Here is a 17768-nt window from a genome sequence, read left to right on the forward strand (position 1 = left end):
CAAACCCCCCGGGCGCCACAGCATAAATGGTGTGTGTGTGTGTGTTCACTGCTGTGTGTGTGCATGTTGGATGGGTTAAATACAGAGCACAAATTACAAGTATGGGTTACCATACTTGGCCACATGTCACGTCACTTTCACTTTCACCATCTTCTAAATGAAATCACATGTGACAGATGCACTGTAAAAAATAAGTGTAATTTTAACTGTAAACTTTTGTAAAAACGCTAAAAACTGTTAATATTTTAACAATAAGTTCCCGTACTATATACAGGGAAAAACTGTAAAAGATTTAACCAGACATTTCATGTAATTTTACAGTAAAATGCTGTTATTTGTACAGTTTTTTTTAGAAGTAAAAAATAACAAATCAATGTATAATTTACAGTCAAAAACTGTAAACTGATATTCCCAGAATTCCCTGCATGACACTCCACATTTGAAAGTATTTTGTTTAAATGATCATGTTTTTTAATCGTTTTTGTTATCAGTTATGTTCATTTGGGCTTTATGTTACATCTTCGGCTGTTCAATAAAAGTGTATTGCATTATTTAAGTATCAGGTGTGTTACCATGATGATGTTTTGGGTTTGCTTTTACCACCTGCATTATTATGATGGTTGTCAGTTTGTTAAAGGTACACAACAGATTTTAATAGCAGTGTGTGTTGTTGAATTTACTGGTTAACAATCAAATTTTCTTGTTTGTAAATTATAGTTTTATACTGTAAATATAAAAGTATCAGTTTTGTTCAGTAAATGTATTTACAGTTTTTCTGTATTTGTTACAAAATTATTCTGGCAAAATTATTCTGTAAAAACTACAGAATTTTTATTTAACGTGTGAAACATACAGTACTCCTCCCGCATGGCAGGTTTCAACATGTTTGTATTCCCTTTTCAGCATGTTCTCTCATTTCTGGAGTAACTGCTGAGCAAGGAAACAGAAACTCAGTAGGAACGGACTCAGTATTCTGCTTTGGTGTAGACATAACCTAAAACATATATATCTAACATAAACATAACCTAAAACATTGTTTTCTCTTGTAGGGCCAAAGACATGTGATAGAAGTTTAGTAGTACTTTCTTCACGCTGGTGGTTAAAGTAACTATTTTGAAAAATCCCTCAGGCTGAAAATGGACATAATGAAGTTCACCGACTACAATGTCAGACTTAATACTTCTAGTCAACACTTACAAACATCAGTGAATTCTCTCATTAGGAATGTATCCTGTTTAAAAGTCATGCCGTTGTACATTCAGTCTTATGAAGTACTGTATAGCAGTATTAAATACCTCTAAGTGCTGATAACACACCATATATTTGATCGTTTTCAGCAATTTTAAAAGTTCTCATTTTACGCAGCTTCAGATAAAAGCTTCTGCTAAATGAATAAATTATATGCAAAATATTAATAATATAATAATAGGCCTATAATATCAACAGAGCTGGTAAACTAATTATTATTATTTTTTTGTAAATATTTAATTTTGATTAATGTTTTTTAGATAAATTTTAATTTTACATTTTTACGATTATGATTTTTCATTAAACACACAAATACCCTGCAGGTCCTTCACAAACCCAAGTTTGGGAAACCTTGAATAAGCCTAGTGTAATTCTTTATTCACTTTGTTGTTAATAACATAATAATAAAAATATTATTATATAATATATATAATATTAATAACATAATTATAATATATTTTCTAACTTTGAATGATTTAAACGTGCTTAGTGTTCCGTGGCGAGTTTTGTTTTAAAAGTAGGAGTGCGTTGTTCAGTTACAGTCAGAGACCCTCTTGAGAGAGAAGAAGCAAAGCCACAGAGGATCCTTCTTCGCCCCTCCTTCTCGTGTAACTTACTGGCATTGGCAGCTATACTTCTCATCATCGCTTATCTATTCAATGAAGATCGAGGGTCGACGATTTTGAGCGGTAAGGAGTTTTAACACTACATTTACTAACAACGCAATCTAAACGGTTACATCACAGTCAGCAAAAATAACTTCTGTTTTGAGGACCTCTATCCACCGCTAGTTGCTTTCAAGATCTGAAGCAGTTCTTCCTCGCGGTCATGTGACACTCTCGGGACTTTCTTCAACATGAAAGTCACATTAACTTCATATGATGCAAGTAAACTCACTCGACCGCCGTAAAGAGGTTAGGTAACAGTGTTTCTTAGTTACATTAATATAACCATTATTCATGCGAATGACTGTATAACAGGCTACGATAAGACCAGCTCTTAAAAATCATACTGTGGTGAGCAACATAAAACTAAAGTAAAAAAAAAGGCCGACAAAAGTAGCATATTCTATTCTTGCATTAGCCTACTGTATACTCTGTAAAATAACGTTTACTATATTATTAAATGTTGACTATACATACATTAAATGTCACCTAATATGTCAAATTTTGGTTTTGTATGAGATGTGACGAGTTGGGAGGGATTTATTTTCATAACAGTTCACATTTGTTAAAAATTAATACTTTGTGTAATTATGCTGAAAATGAAATGTCCTATCAAACATAACCAACCACATTCAGATTTCAACAGTAACACGTTGTACAGGTATACCACACACTTTTTTGGTGTCTGTAAACAACAGGAAATAACATTTGAGTCCCAGTCAGTTGGTAAACACATATATGATTTGTTGAGTACACCCCCTCTGAATACAAAAGATGTATTTGTTTATGTATAAGTAAATTAGCCAATTTTGTTTAAATTAAGGATTGCAGAAATGAGTATCAACAAATGTATAATATCCTCCATAATTTCAAATACATGTATACTGCTCTGTCTACACATCTGTCCTGTGTACCTCCTGGAGGATGACCTTCTTAAATGTCTTTAATGGAGAGTATTGCTACTCGTCTACAGAATCCCCCACAGCGACAAAGAGTGTTAAGATTGGATGAAATACGTTTACTGAAAGATTTTCACCATGGGAGAATGCATATTGAATTATTATTATTATGAAAAAAAGCCCAGCAACTCAGGGAATGAGGAGAAGGTCTTCTGTTTCAAGTTTTTGTATTACATTGAATTTCCAGTGATACATGTCACTTCTCCAGGCTGCACCTTACTCTGTGAGATAAACAGTCAGACTCTGAAACACTTATTTGGTATTTCTTCTGCTCTTTCTCTAGAAAAAAAAATCACTCATCACTAAATGAAAGCTTAATTATTTCAGGGGCCTTGTCGCAAGTCCATTGTTTTTTCATTTCCGTGTCGCTTTTGCTATATTCAACGGCGGCACATAATATCCGTGTTCTGATTGGTCAGGTCACCTGTCAATCAAGCTCCCTGTGAACGGTCTGTTGCTGAATTTGTTTTTGTTTGTTTAGAATTTTGGGGAAATAGACAAAATAGCAATATTGTGTCTAAATGTAGGATTTTATTTAATAACTTGTGTATTTAACCATATAAAAGCAATTTTAATTATATGGTCCAAAATTTGCAGTGTTGTTTACTAGAAATACTTGCTTTCTAGTCAAATATTTGCACAGCTCTTATCTAATGTATTACTTAACTCCATAATAAAAATTTATTTCACTGCAATATTCTTGTTCTGCCGTTTCTGTACTATTCTAGGAAGTAGACTTCATTAGCTGTCCCTGTGTATTTCATGCTTGCTTTTCTTCACAGAGATTAACCCATGAGACTCTCAGAGGCCGAGCATGAACCAGGGGAGCGGAGCTTGTTTGTGGACCTCAGTGCCTCAGCACTGCCCCGCACCATGTGATCGTTACAAGCATGCGTCTTGTGCCCACAGAGGCCATGTTTACATACTAGGTGGCAGAGAAAGATGCTCACTGAGAGATTTCTGGAAATATAATGTGGGTAAGTCATTATTATTTATCTGTGGCTGCCTGCTTCTTTGTACAGTTGTGCTCATTATTGCATATGGTTCCTGCTGCACTGATGATAATTTATGGAAAATGTATTTATTTTTAGTCTGTGACAAGTGGGTTGAGCTTCCCTGTGATAGTGAAGAAGCACCTGAAGAACTGGAGGAGCACACAATGGTAGCATATCAGGTAATTGCAATAAACTCAAAATTCAATCATTCAGTGAATGAATGAAAAACAATTGAGCATAAGGGGTTCACAAGTTATGAGAAACAATATGACATAGACTGTCAATTTATCATATTTTAACTTTTTATTAAAGGGATAGTTCACCCAAAAATTAAAATTCTGTCATTAATTACTCGTACCAAACCCGTAAGACCTCCGTTCATCTTCGGAACACAAATTAAGATATTTATGAAATCTGAGAGCTCTCAGACCCTCCATAGACAGCAAGGGTCCTTACACGATCAGAAACGTAGCAAGGAGATCGGTAAAATAATCCATGTGACATCAGGGGTTCAACCGTAATTTTACAAAACTACGAGAATACTTTTTGTGTGCAAAAGAAAAAAACAACTTTATTCAAATTCGTCTCTGCACCATATTGGAGAATATCCGCTGGACGGAAACTGCGTAAGCTCTTCTGTGTTAGCCGCATACCGGATGCGCTGTTTTCGTTCAAATCAAAGCGTAAATATACGTAGAATTCGTATCCACGCGGTGCAGCTGACTCAGAAGAGCTTACGCAGTTTCCGTCCAGCAGATATTCTCCAAAATGGCGCTACGCTGACGTAAAGGAGACGAACTGTTGAATAAAGTCGTTATTTTTGTTTCTTTGCATACAAAAAGTATTCTCGTAGCTTCGTAAAATTACGGTTGAACCCCTGATGTCACATGGTTTATTTTACCGATCTCCTACGTTTCTGGACCTTGATCGTGTAAGGACCCTTGCTGTCTATGGAGGGTCTGATGGCTCTCAGATTCTATCAAAAATATCTTAATTTGTGTTCCGAAGAGGAACGGAGGTCTTACGGGTTTGAAACGACATGAGGGTGAGTAATTAATGACAGAATTTTCATTTTTGGGTGAACTAACCCTTTAAAGGCAGTCCGTGTAAATCTTACACTGCATTCTGTATAAAAATTCCTATTATACTCATTAAAAGGGTCATATCATGCAGTATACTTGATTATTTCCACATATTACTTTAGTAAAAATATTTGCTCCAAAAAGAGTAAATGAATTTACCTTTTTTTCTTAGGGATTTCTGTATGTCTTCGGAGGAATGCAAGATTCATCATATATTAACTCAAAAATACCTCTTTGGGAGTTTGACACAGGTATTTGTTTTATTCAGTGCATGATCAGTGGGGTTCCAAAATGTCTGAGTCAACTAGAATATTTTTATTTTTTTATTTTTGTGTGTGTGTATTTTATATGAAAAAGTACTTTAATATTTATTGGAATTTAAGTTAAAAACTTGAATGGGAAAAAATGAATATAGCTTTCGGAATTTTTGTATTATTTGTTTTGTCTTGCTTTAATGACACTAACACTTGTGCTGCGTGAATGCAGATTGTGTTTTACCACACGGCAATATACTCATACTTTTATATTCTTTGCAGTAAAAGAATGCTGGATTAACTGGAAAACAGAGAGTGAAACTTTACAGGTAAACATCTTTTTTTATAAGAACTACAGCTGAAACATGTGATCCTTTTATTATAGTGAACTGTTTTTGTAGGGAGTGACACCAGCAAACAGAAAAGGGCACAGTGCTGTCATTTTTGGGTCATCTATGTATGTCTACGGTGGATACATTGATATAAGAGGATCAACAAAGGAATTCTGGAAATTAGATTTTGGTGAGTGTTATCACATAGCACTGGATTTATAAGACATATTTTTTTATATTTATGGCATCTTCTAAGACTAAATATTTATTTGAAAAGTATGACTGTTATCCACCTCAGGAATGATTTTTGTATGATTTACATCTTGTTAAATGACCTAACAAAATGAATGATATTTTCTCCATGTTAGATTCCAGGGTGTGGTCACTTCTAAGCAGTGTACAAGGTGGGCCTGGTCCCAGACATGGTCACTCAGCTATGACATACCAGGACTCTATGTACCTTTACGGTGGCCTGCAGGGCCTGAGGGAACAGAAGGACCTGTGGAGCTGGAGTCCTGCCAGCCAAACCTGGAGCTGCATCAATTTCCAGTGAGCTTCTTTATTAACATCTATCTATCCATCCCATCAACCCCGATTGCCATATAAGTAATCAATAGATTTGGCGCAACTTTGGAAAGTTTATAGCTACAAACATTTGAAAGATATTCAGAGTTTTGTTTGACATAATTAGTAGGAAGTAAACTACATGTTCCCAAGCAGAACAGAATATTCACACAGCTGTTTCCTGTGACAATCTATTATTGTCGTATCATATATTTCTGATGAACTCATCCCTAAATGGCACATAAAAACAAAACAAACAGTGGTCGGTTGCTTTACAGCGATATGCAGTGTCTTCTGGTTTAACAGAATTTGTTTCTTCATTTGAAAAGATTTTAAGAAATGTAGTATTACATCACTTGCTCACCAGAGGATCATCTGCAGTGAATGGGTGCCGTCAGAATGAGAGTGCAAACAGCTGATAAAAACATCACAATAATCCACAGCACTCCAGTCTATCCTTTAATGTTTTGTGAAGCGAAAAGCTTCATGTTTGTAAGAAACAAATCTTTCAATGCACTTCTGGCCAAAATACCAGTTCATAATCCATAATGGCACTTCCTCCAGTTGTCCTCTCACATCAAAATCCACCAGTATATTTGTTTAGAACTGTTTTGGACTGTAAATGGTGCTTGATTTGTGTATATTTCTCTCCTGATTCACATAAGATGACTTTTCACTGTAGAAAGCAGTATTGTGGATAGAGGACTCATAATTTTGTCAGCAGCAGGTTTGAAGTTAAAAGCATCGTAATGATGGATTTGTTTCTTACAAATACAGTTTGTGGATTGCATACAATATCTGTGGATTGTGATGTTTTTTTATCAGATGAACGGTCATTGTGACAGCAGCACCCATTCATTTGTGAGCAAGTGCTATAATGCTAAATTTCTCCAAATCTGTTCCGATTAACAAACAAACTCATCTGCATTATAGATGGGCTGAGGGTGGGTACATTTTCAGCAAATTTTAGTTTTTGAGTGAACTATTCCTTTAATTTTGATATATTGCTTTTTTCCCACCTCAGGCAGGAACTTAAACACTAACACTTCTATGATCTCTTACTCTGCAGTTCAGGTCCTTCCAGGCTTGTTGGTCACTCTGCTGTATTGTTTAAGGACAGCATGCTCATCTTTGGTGGCGGGGAAACCCAGAGCGCTCCTCAGAGCAGCTTGTGGAGGTTCAGCCTGACAACAAAAACCTGGAAGAAGCTAGCATTGTTGCCTGGATCCCCCTCTCTGTGCCGGATCCATCACTGCAGCATTGGCATAGGCCAGAGTTTCCAGCCAACATCACCAAACGGCATTTATTTAAGGAAAATACCCAACTCTCACAACATCAATTTCAAGCTAAGACCATTTAAGAACAAGTGCCAACCAACCCGCCCCACTTTACAAGAGCCCTGTATTGAGCTCCAGACTTTCCACATGGACAAAAAGAAGTTTTTACCAGATTTAAGTATTGCAGTGAAAGACACTAAGCTGAAAGGAAGCTGTCTCACCTTTGAGAACCAGGAGGCTATTAGCGAGAAGCGGAATAGTGGTGACCTGGCAGAGGAAACCAAGGACGCCATGTTTCTCCATATGCCTGACTTGCTGTTAGTCCTGGGTGGTAAACCTCTACAAGGACAGCATGTGATTTCAGTGTGGCATATGACAATAGCATAAATCTGTTGTTTTTAGTGCATTCTACTTTCTCTGTGAGAAATTAATGGGCCTTAGCAACACTACCTACAGTATACAAACTTTTTACAGAATCCGTAATTATTACCTTGGAGAAACCACGATTACTCTGAAAAGCACTAACTAGGGCTTTTATCTTCCACAGAATATGTCATACTATTTTACTATGTATCAATTTTATATGAAACAATCTCCACTAAATGTGAAAATTGTCAATTTTAAAATTGCAATTTTATTACATGCTAGGAATAAATCTAAACATTGTCACATTTTGTAATTTTTTTTTAGATCCATGTATATTGCTGTCAGAACATTAATTTCCCTGCCTTCACATTGTTTCAGGATAACTGCACTCAAATGATTTAATAAGTAATGCATTACAGGAGTAATGTGTAATCCATTTGCAACAATCAAAAATGTGTTGCAGCGCTATTGTTAAAACCAACACTAGTCTGTATTTATTTTTGGATTGCTAAAAAAAGTCATCTAACGGAGTTTAAAAACAGATATTGCTAGAAAACTACATTTGTAGCATATTTGTATTAAATTTACATTACACTTACATTTAGTAGACACTTTTATCCAAAATGGTTAACAAATAAGGAAAAAAGAAGCAATCAAAACCAACCAAATAATATGTAAGAGCTGTGATAAGTCTTGGTTAGGCTAACACATAAACCTTGCTACATTTACTAATATATATATATATATATATATACACACACACACACACACTCGCATGCACACACACACGTTGGTTTATGTGGTTTATGGGCACTCTCCATAGGTGTAATGGTTTTTATACTGAACAAACTGTGTGCTATTGCCCTACACCAACCCTACACCTAAACTTAGCCCTCACAGGAGACTTTGTGCATTTTTAGATTTTCAAAAAAACACCATTTAGTATGTTTTTTAAGCCTTTTGAATTATGGGGACATAGGCAGTGTCCTCATAAACCACCTTCATATTGTAATACCTCTGTCATACCCATGTAATTATACAAATTTGTGTCCTCATAAACCACATAAACATGCACACACACACACACACACACACGCACGCTCATATATTTAGAGAACAAGTAGATAGAATAGAAAAAAATAGAGAACGCTAGTGCTAGCTGGAGGGTCATGTTTGTTAATAAATAAAAATAAAACAAGTCATTCGAATAGAAATAGAATAGAGAGTGCAAGTGTTAAAGGGCAAAAATTCTCAATTAATAAAAGGAATAAATAATTGTAAAAAAAAAAAAAAAACCTTTTGCCTTCAGAACTGCCTTAATTCTTCGTGGCATAGATTCAACAAGGTGTTGGAAATTCCTCAGAGATTTTGGTCCATATTGACATGATAGCATCACGCAGTTGCTGCAGATTTGTCGGCGGGACATCCATGATGCGAATCTCCCGTCCCACCACATCCCAAAGGTGCGCTATTGGATTGAGATCTGGTGACTGTGGAGGCCATTTGAGTAAAGTGAACTCATTGTCATGTTCAAGTAACCAGTCTGAGATGATTTGAGCTTTGTGACATGGCATTATCCTGCTGGAAGTAGCCATCAGAAGATGGTACACTGTGGTCATAAAGGGATGGACATGGTCAGCAACAATACTCAGGTAGGCTGTGGCGTTTAAACGATGCTCAATTGGTACCAAGGGGCCCAAAGTGTGCCTAGAAAATATCCCCCACACCATGACACCACAAGCACCAGCCTGAACCGTTGAGACAAGGCAGGTTGGATCCATGCTTTCATGTTCTTGATGCCAAATTCTGACCCTATCATCTGAATGTCGCAGGAGAAATCGAGACTCATCAGACCAGGCAACGTTTTTCCAATCTTCTATTGTCCAATTTTGGTGAGCCTGTTTGAATTGTAGCCTCCGTTTCCTGTTCTTTGTTGACAGGAGCGGCACCCGGTGTGGTCTTCTGCTGCTGTAGCCCATCTGCTTCAGGGTTCGACGTGTTGTGTGTTCAGAGATGTTATTCTGCATACCTTGGTTTTAACGAGTGGTTATTTGAGTCACTGTTGCCTTTCTATCATCTCTAACCAGTCTGCCCATTCTCCTCTGTCCTCTGACATCAACAAGGCATTTTCGTCCACACAACTGCCGCTCACTGGATATTTTCTCTTTTTCAAACCATTCTCTGTAAACCCTAGAGATGGTTGTGCGTGAAAATCCCAGATTAGCAGTTTTTGAAATACTCAGGCCAGCCCGTCTGGCACCAACAACCATTCCACGTTCAAAGTCACTTAAATCCCCTTTCTTCCTCATTCTGATGCTCGGTTTGAACTTCAGCAAGTCGTCTTCACCACATCTAGATGCCTAAATGCACTGAGTTGCTGCCATGTGATTGGCTGAATAGCAATTTGTGTTACCAAGCAATTGAACAGGTGTACCTAATAAAGTGGCCGGTGAGTGTAGATACATAGCATAATCCAATCTCATTGACACATTTGGGTTATTCTACACATTATTTATATATTTTTATATTGAAACAAAAGACAGAAAACACAATTCACATCTGTAGGCTAAACAGATACACACACAGTAAAAACAGAAGTGTTAATTTAACTCCTAAAGAGTTGAATTTGACTCTGTTTCAGATAACATTTGGTCCCACTCGAAATCAGTGTAAAATTTACTCTTTGGTCAGTGTCAAGTTTTTAGAGTTAATTCTACTCAATATTGAGTAAAAAATAACAATGAATTGTGTAAAAGTATTTAACACTGTAGTTTAATCACACTGTTAAGAGTAATATGATTACACAGTATAGAGTTAATTTATCTACAATTTTACTTAAATGACACTTTAAGTGTAATGTTTACTTTATTTCTCTACAGTGTTTTAAAATATATATAAATCATAAGATGCATTGTTACTGAATTATATAGAACCATCAATACTATCCAAATAAAAACAAGCACAATAACACTCACAGAACTCACAATTTATTGTGAAAAAGCATTTCAATGTTGAATTGAGTTGAACATTGAATTTACAATGCCTTGTATCTGACAGAGACATGTATAACAATTTTTTTTACAAACATTTTTCTCTTACCAGAGAAAGCAATATGGCACGACAAGGAGAGTTGTGTCAGTCCCTCCATATGACATTTGTATGTCAAAAGGCCTAGGGTAATGCAGGTTGTCGACATGAAAAAAAACCAAATCCTGCTTTGATCTGATCACCTCATATGCGTGGAAATGTTCTTGAAAAGTTTCTGTAACTAAAGGCACTGTGAGTAGCAACAGTTTTTCACACATTATCAGAACTGACTCAATTTGAAAAAACACGGGCACTTCAGATTCAACTTTGCCACAGATAACCAAGTTTGGCCGATAAATAAACCCATTATGTTTCGCCCATTTAACCTTCATAACCTGAATGCTACTGGCCACTTGCATTGCCATAGCAATTTCAGAACCTCCTTTTACCATATTTAAAGACACCATTTTTCCTGGACCAATATCTAACCGACTAAAAGTTGTTGAACTTCGCCAACTGTGTGCCATATGAATCTGATGCTTTTTTGCAAGCGTTTTAGTAATATTTTTAAATGATTTAAGCTGTTTTTTGAAAAAATTATGCTTGCCTTCATACCTCATACACCAACTATGAAGGACAGGCCCAATTTTCTGAATGCAGCGGGGATAGTGGATAAGAAAATGGTGCTTTGGTAAAAGGTTTTTCTGAGGGTACAACTTCTTAAACAGTGTGTGGTGATCCACAATTAAATGTTTTAAATATACACATAAACCTTGAGATAACATGGGCGAGAATATAATGTTTATTATTTGAAGTAGTAAAAGAAGCAGGCCCCAGTGTTGGTCAGTAGAAGTTACTAAATCTCCAAAGATAAGAGGAACATTCCGAAGTAAGCACCAGGACTGAACTGCATTCAGTCCCAGATCATTAGATCCTTCAGCTAAATTAACATATACAGGCCTGTTGTTTCTCTCCATGAAACCATAATCAAAACTTTGTATTCTTGAATGTATTTCTGCTGATGTAACATGTTTTTCCTTCAAATACAGAAATAACAACTTCAATTCGTACTGGCCCACCCCTTCTAACACATCATGCATCACATCAACTGAGAAGTTCTCTGTTGTGTGAAAATACTCCAATGAATTTAATATGCATGACCTTTTCACACCAAAAACGTATGGAAGGGATGGATTACAAGCCATTTCTTGACAGTGAGCAGTGTGTATGTCTTTGGTGCGCAAAACTACTTTGGAAGAATCTTCAGAGAATTCTGTCTGAAAGTCCTCCTTTTCTGCTAAACAGAACCTGCAACAGTACCTTGCACTGAAAGACTCCACCAGTCCAAACAAACTATGCAAACCCAAATTATCACCAGTAACCTGTACTACAGTGCCACGAACATAACCATTGTATAATGGAATCTCAATACCATCACTCTCTAACACTTTAATGTCTCGAACAATGGGAGCAAAAATTTCACTAAAACCATACCGTTTAACATCTTGAGTATGAAATAAGGCGCACAGGTGTATGTTAGCCAAGAAAGAATTCCATTTTGGTGAGAAGTTTCTTAAAGTAAAATATACTCCACCCAATTTATGAATACCTCGCTTAGGACCCAGAGGGTTGGCGACCTCAAAATCATCATAGAACATCTGGATCTGTATTGTCTGCTTCTCAGTTGAGAACAGGGGGTGACTTTTAAAAAAAGATCCATCACAAATATCTCTCAGTCTAGAGTCGCTAGTAGCTGAGCTTTGCAACATTTCTGCAACATACTGACTTTTAAATATTGACTGCAGTGTAGATAAAATTGGAATATACATGAATTTATCTTGAACTACTACCTGATCATATGTTCCAGTCTTTTTATTTCGTCTTGTGTCAAATCTTGAACCAATCACACATTCAACTGGTTCTACTATTTCCCACTTGTCAGTCATAAATTTGGATCTCTTGTATTCCGAATTTAGAATTGTGAAAGGATTCTCTAACCCCTCAAAACATGCCTCAACTTTCTTGCACATTTCCGTTTCTCTTTCATTACTAAATACATCTTTTATCACTGTCTCTTTAGCATGCTGATGGATATCTTGAACGATCTCTTCCATGGAAATCACTACAGAATTCAGTGTACTTTGACCAACACCTGCTGCCTTTAGATCAGAAATTACAGCTGAACAACTATTTACAATGTATGGCGAAGATAACTGTGACTCGGCCTCTAAATATTCAGTCGACTCTTCAACATGAGAAACATTACCTGTATTGACGGTACTTTGAGGATATGAACGATCATAATCTACAGAATCAACTAAACTGCTTCCATGGCACTTATTAAGATGCTTTCTTAAACCAGAAAAACTACCAAAAGAACGTGAGCATCCTTCTTGACCACACTTCAGAAAAAGAGTCCTGCCTGTAAATAGCCCATGAATTACCTTAAAGTGTTTAACAAGGTTGTTTGGACTTCCATGGTCACTTTTGCAAAGAAAACACTTCATCGTTTATCTCAACTAACGCACCATTCTTGCTCGCAACTCTGCAACTCTAGGAGTCTCCTTTGTTTCCCCCATGTCGATGTTATAAATGGTTGTTTGCACAAAAGTGAAAAAGCTGCTCAGGGAAAAACTGTATGACGTACCAAAGACGTAATGGGCTTTAAAGAGTTCGTCAAAAACTCCAACTGAACCTGTTGCCTTGCATGGAAGTGCATGCTTGTCAACCACAATGAAGTATGAGTGAATGGTGCTCTGTGTGGATCCCTGGGCGAGAAGATAGGGCTGACTGCTTTGGGTGATGTTATCTAGATGTTGCTGCACACTGGTTCCAACCTACATCAAAGCACATTCAACAGAATTTTTAGGTGACTAACTTCTGACAATAGATCAGATCACATTAAACTGTGCACAAGATTAAGGTTCCAGGACTAAAACATTCCAGGATTTGTCTCCATATAATGGACTTCCATGGTGACCAACGGTTTGAGGGTTCAAATGAGGGGTCAAATGTCCAAAAGTATATAATTTTTTTTATTTATTTTGAAAACGACAGATTGTTTTGCTAGATAAGAACCTTATTTCTCTGATGGGATTGTGTCAAGTCTTTGAAGCAGTATTGAGACAGACTTTGAACCCTCATTTGAACCCTCAAACCGTTGGTCACCATGGAAGTCCATTATATGGAGACAAATCCTGGAATGTTTTCCGCAAAAACCTTAATTTCTTTTCGACCGAAGAAAGAAAGACATGGACCTCTTGGATGACATGGGGGTTAGTAAATAATCAGCAAAACAATTTTTATAAGTGAACTAATCCTTTAAGCATACCTTTTGAAATCTGATGAGCTGATCTACAGCTTGATATGCAGACAGCTTTCCCGGCCTCTTTCTACCTTGTGCAGATGGTGGTAGCAAATGTAGCAGCAGCAAGATGGCGGACATGTCACTGTCCCAGCCTACAAATAAGTACATTAAAACCTGGTTAACATTATGCCATGGCATAGTATTCAAATTGACAACTTGCACCATTACGAAAATGTACACTACACACCTACATTAAAAAGTAAAACAGTTCCATTCATACCATTCTCAACTTCAGCAGCTGACTCAGCATTGTGCATCAAATCCAAGAGCTCTGAGGTGGGTACAAGTCCGTGACTTTCCTTTATTACTTTTGCTTTGAAAGTGGTTGGCCACTTCTCCAAGAATTTGTTGGCCGTGGCCTCACCAAACATAAGTCTGAAATCTTGTTCTATCTGCAATGTAACACACATAGACAGAAGTGATGAGTGATGCCTAATGCTACATTGGATATTTTGGTGATGCAGTGAATTAAGATGTCATACCAGTCCTGGTGTGTCCAGAAATCGTGGGAAGACCAAGAAGACATCTGATGATTTGGCTTCATCGTTGACCATTGCTTGCCGATATATGAAGGTCATTTCCATCTTCTCGCGGACAGTCTTTTCATCAGCAGAGTGTCTCAAAACAGAAATAGCTGCTTCCACATCCTCATCAGATGGCGGAAGGGCTGAAGGGCTGACGGGCTGACGACCACGGCCTGGCCCACCAACTTAAGAAAAAATACAATGTTAAGAACTGATTTCTGTACAATTCACAGGTCACCACTATAATCACATCACTGATCAGTAAACATACCTTTAGGAGATTTGCTGACTGAGGCACCTCTCTCCTCTGCTGTTTTTCTTTGTATGGTCTTCAATCGCCATGCAAGGTATCCCGAACCACTCTCCGGATCGTAGTAATGTTCCTATGTGATTATAAATAAATTATAAATGAGTACTATTAACATTTCAAAGAGTGAATATGTGCATAATGTTGCAATAACCCATTTACTTACATATCCATGCTGTGAGTATGGGTCTTCTAGATAGGGAAACAAAGCTACTATCCCCTGTGCATACATCACTCTGACACTTTTGGGGGGGGATGTCCTAGCATATGAATTCAAATTTAACATCACACTCAACTGACATTGCACAACACAATTTACATAATTAATAACTGTACAACAATAACAATGTTTCTTTACAGCCCATCTATATGCTTAATGCTTACCCATGTGTTTCTGTCATCTCAGCAGCAAGTATGTTAATCATCTGTCTTCTGGTGGCATCTGTCAGAGATTTGGTTTTTCCATACTCTTGCATAATGCGTTCACCACCAGGCTTTGATGTTAGGATTTTTTCAATCAACTATAGGTGGAATAAAATGTGCTTTCCGTTATTGTAAAACCATATGTAATGCTGAAAAAAAAAAAGCTATCTAAAGAACACTTCCCATGGTGAAACAACATTCAGATTGGACTTAACAGCAATTTCCACCACTTACCACTTTTGCCTCATAGTTTATGTGACATGGCCTTTTAGGCTGGCTTCCTTCGGCAGCAGCTACTTCTTCAACAGGGTCACACATCGTGAAATTCAGGATGACGGTGTCATCAGATGTACCCGAGCATGATGATGATTGAGAGGCACCTGTTCATTATGAAATTTGTACAAAACATAGAAACATATTACAAGAAACAGTTATTTTTAAAACAATAAATGTTCTCATTCCGGCCTTTGAACTAAACAAACTAATTTGTGAATTGTCTGAATGAATACCAAGTCCTCCATTGCCCAGCATGATTCTGAAAGTTCCAGGTGACTCCTTCACTATTTCTTCAAAAACCTCTGTGTCAACTTCTGTGTCTGACTGGTCATACACCTTAATGTCTGGCTGCCTGCTTTCTGGTATGTTGAATTTTAGACACGCTGTTTAAAAAAAATAAAATAAAAAAACATGCATTCCCTCACAAGAATCAAAGGTCATATTTAAGTTTGCCTCATGTATTCACAAAATGATGAAAGACAAGTATCTGCACCCGATTTTATGTAACTGAAAATATAAAGCACAGCAGAAATGATTATTGACCTAGCTAGATATCATAACATAATAGGTGCTGTATCATTGGGTGATATTGCTTTAACCTAATGACCCACCTTCTTTCAAGAAAGCATCGAATGTCAGCTCAGACAGCTTGACATATTTCTGCTCTTCCCCGAATTGAACACGCAACAGCATTTTGCCCCTGTTAACAAAAAAATATATATATTCAAAATCATAATTTAGGGCTGGTTCAACTAAGAATTATCTATCCATTTCTCTCAGTAGTGGCAATGCACTATGCATTACTTAGATGTTACACTGCAATTACAAAGAGTGGCTGAAGACAAAGTTATGCTGGTTGAATATAACGTTAGGCTATTTTCTGCAGCAAATGGGTTAACGTTAACTTAGGCTAGTTAAAGTTTAGAGGCACCGCGTCCCACTAGCTACCAAATAACTGTGCCAAAGTTAGCTAGCTCATTAGCTATTTTAGTTCAAACAGTAACCCGTTAAAATGGTTAAGCCATGTTAAACAAACACGTCATGCAATCAGTGATATAGAGCTAGACCAACATCAGAATCATGCTAACATTACCAGTATAAAAAAACCCAGATTAACGTTGAATGGGAAGCTAAAAAAATAGATATTAAATATTTTGTTTTTATATCGACCGAGCTAACGTTATTTTACGCATAAATCATTCTGACCAAATTCATTCGTGAAAATATTGCAAGTAAGAAACACAGTTACCGATACGGATTAGCTGGTTAGTTGTATTATGACCTCAACTAATATCAGCACAACTCTAAAATTATGTAAAGTTAAAAAATACCGTTTGTGTGTTGACAACACAGGGATTATTACTTACCTAGCAATATCAGTGGCCTAACCTTACTCCAGAGCGATCTTTCTCCACCGACAAACGTGCCAATCTTCAGCACAACAGAGTGGCGGGTATTCATCACTGCTGTAGAGTTGAAATTGTCATGCGTTTCTGCAGATTTTTACACTCACTTTTAACTCCACTGATAGAGCAACTTTACTCTCCCAAATGTTGAAAATACTCTATTTGGGTTAAAATAACTTTACTCTGAAATATTAACACCCCATTTTTTACTGTGCACCATCATCAGTATCCTTTATCCTCAATATTAATGGATAATACCAATTAAAATGTTCCATTCTGAAAAATGTGACATAAGTCCAAGTGATTTTCCCATGGCAAATGACATCCAAGTCGCAGAAGTGACACATGACAAGGGTCATAATACAAAGTGTCCTTTTAAATTGTATTGAACTGCATTCTGTAGCTAATTAATTGTTACATTTGGACAAACCACACATATCTAGCTAAAAAGTGTTTATATATACTGATATGAAGCCGCGGTTTGTTCACTTCAGACTGCAAAGCTGGTATAAAGCTGGTATCTTCAGAAAAGTGGCACATACAGTATTCTCCACAAAAGGTGCTTTCTTACCCCGTCTGTTTAATGCTGCAGAGAGGTGGCATAAATACACAATAACTACAATTGCAAAAAATAAATATTATTAAATTAACGTTTTAAATATTTTATGAATACAGAAACCAAACCCATTAAAATAT

The 17768-nt window shown here is 36.8% G+C and overlaps 1 protein-coding gene across 2 annotated transcripts; it reads left to right on the plus strand.

Moving 5' to 3' along the window:
* Window positions 1-1834: 1834 nt before the first annotated feature.
* Window positions 1835-8052, plus strand: LOC306876605 (uncharacterized protein). 2 transcript variants are annotated; one of them, XM_079427904.1, is made up of 8 exons: window positions 1835-1937; window positions 3655-3849; window positions 3964-4046; window positions 5122-5200; window positions 5486-5532; window positions 5605-5725; window positions 5904-6084; window positions 7169-8046. In XM_079427904.1, the coding sequence occupies exons 2-8, from the start codon at window positions 3687-3689 to the stop codon at window positions 7761-7763; spliced, it is 1269 nt and encodes a 422-aa protein (XP_079284030.1). In that variant the 5' UTR covers window positions 1835-1937; window positions 3655-3686; the 3' UTR covers window positions 7764-8046. The 2 variants fall into 2 exon arrangements, with proteins under 2 accessions (XP_079284030.1, XP_079284031.1); XM_079427905.1 differs by lacking the exon at window positions 1835-1937 and adding an exon at window positions 2032-2162 and having other exon boundaries at window positions 7169-8052.
* The last annotated feature ends 9716 nt before the right edge of the window (window positions 8053-17768 follow it).

The sequence above is a fragment of the Barbus barbus genome (assembly GCF_936440315.1).
Source record: "Barbus barbus genome assembly, chromosome: 11".
Taxonomy (NCBI): Eukaryota; Metazoa; Chordata; class Actinopteri; order Cypriniformes; family Cyprinidae; genus Barbus; species Barbus barbus.

Excerpts from the sequence above, each read along its gene's own strand:
- LOC306876605 (XM_079427904.1), top strand. The coding sequence starts at position 3,687 with ATGAACCAGGGGAGCGGAGCTTGTTTGTGGACCTCAGTGCCTCAGCAC. Across the intron at positions 4,047-5,121 it reads ACACAATGGTAGCATATCAG|GGATTTCTGTATGTCTTCGG; the intron begins GTAATTGCAATA and ends TTTTTTTCTTAG. Across the intron at positions 5,726-5,903 it reads ATTCTGGAAATTAGATTTTG|ATTCCAGGGTGTGGTCACTT; the intron begins GTGAGTGTTATC and ends TCTCCATGTTAG.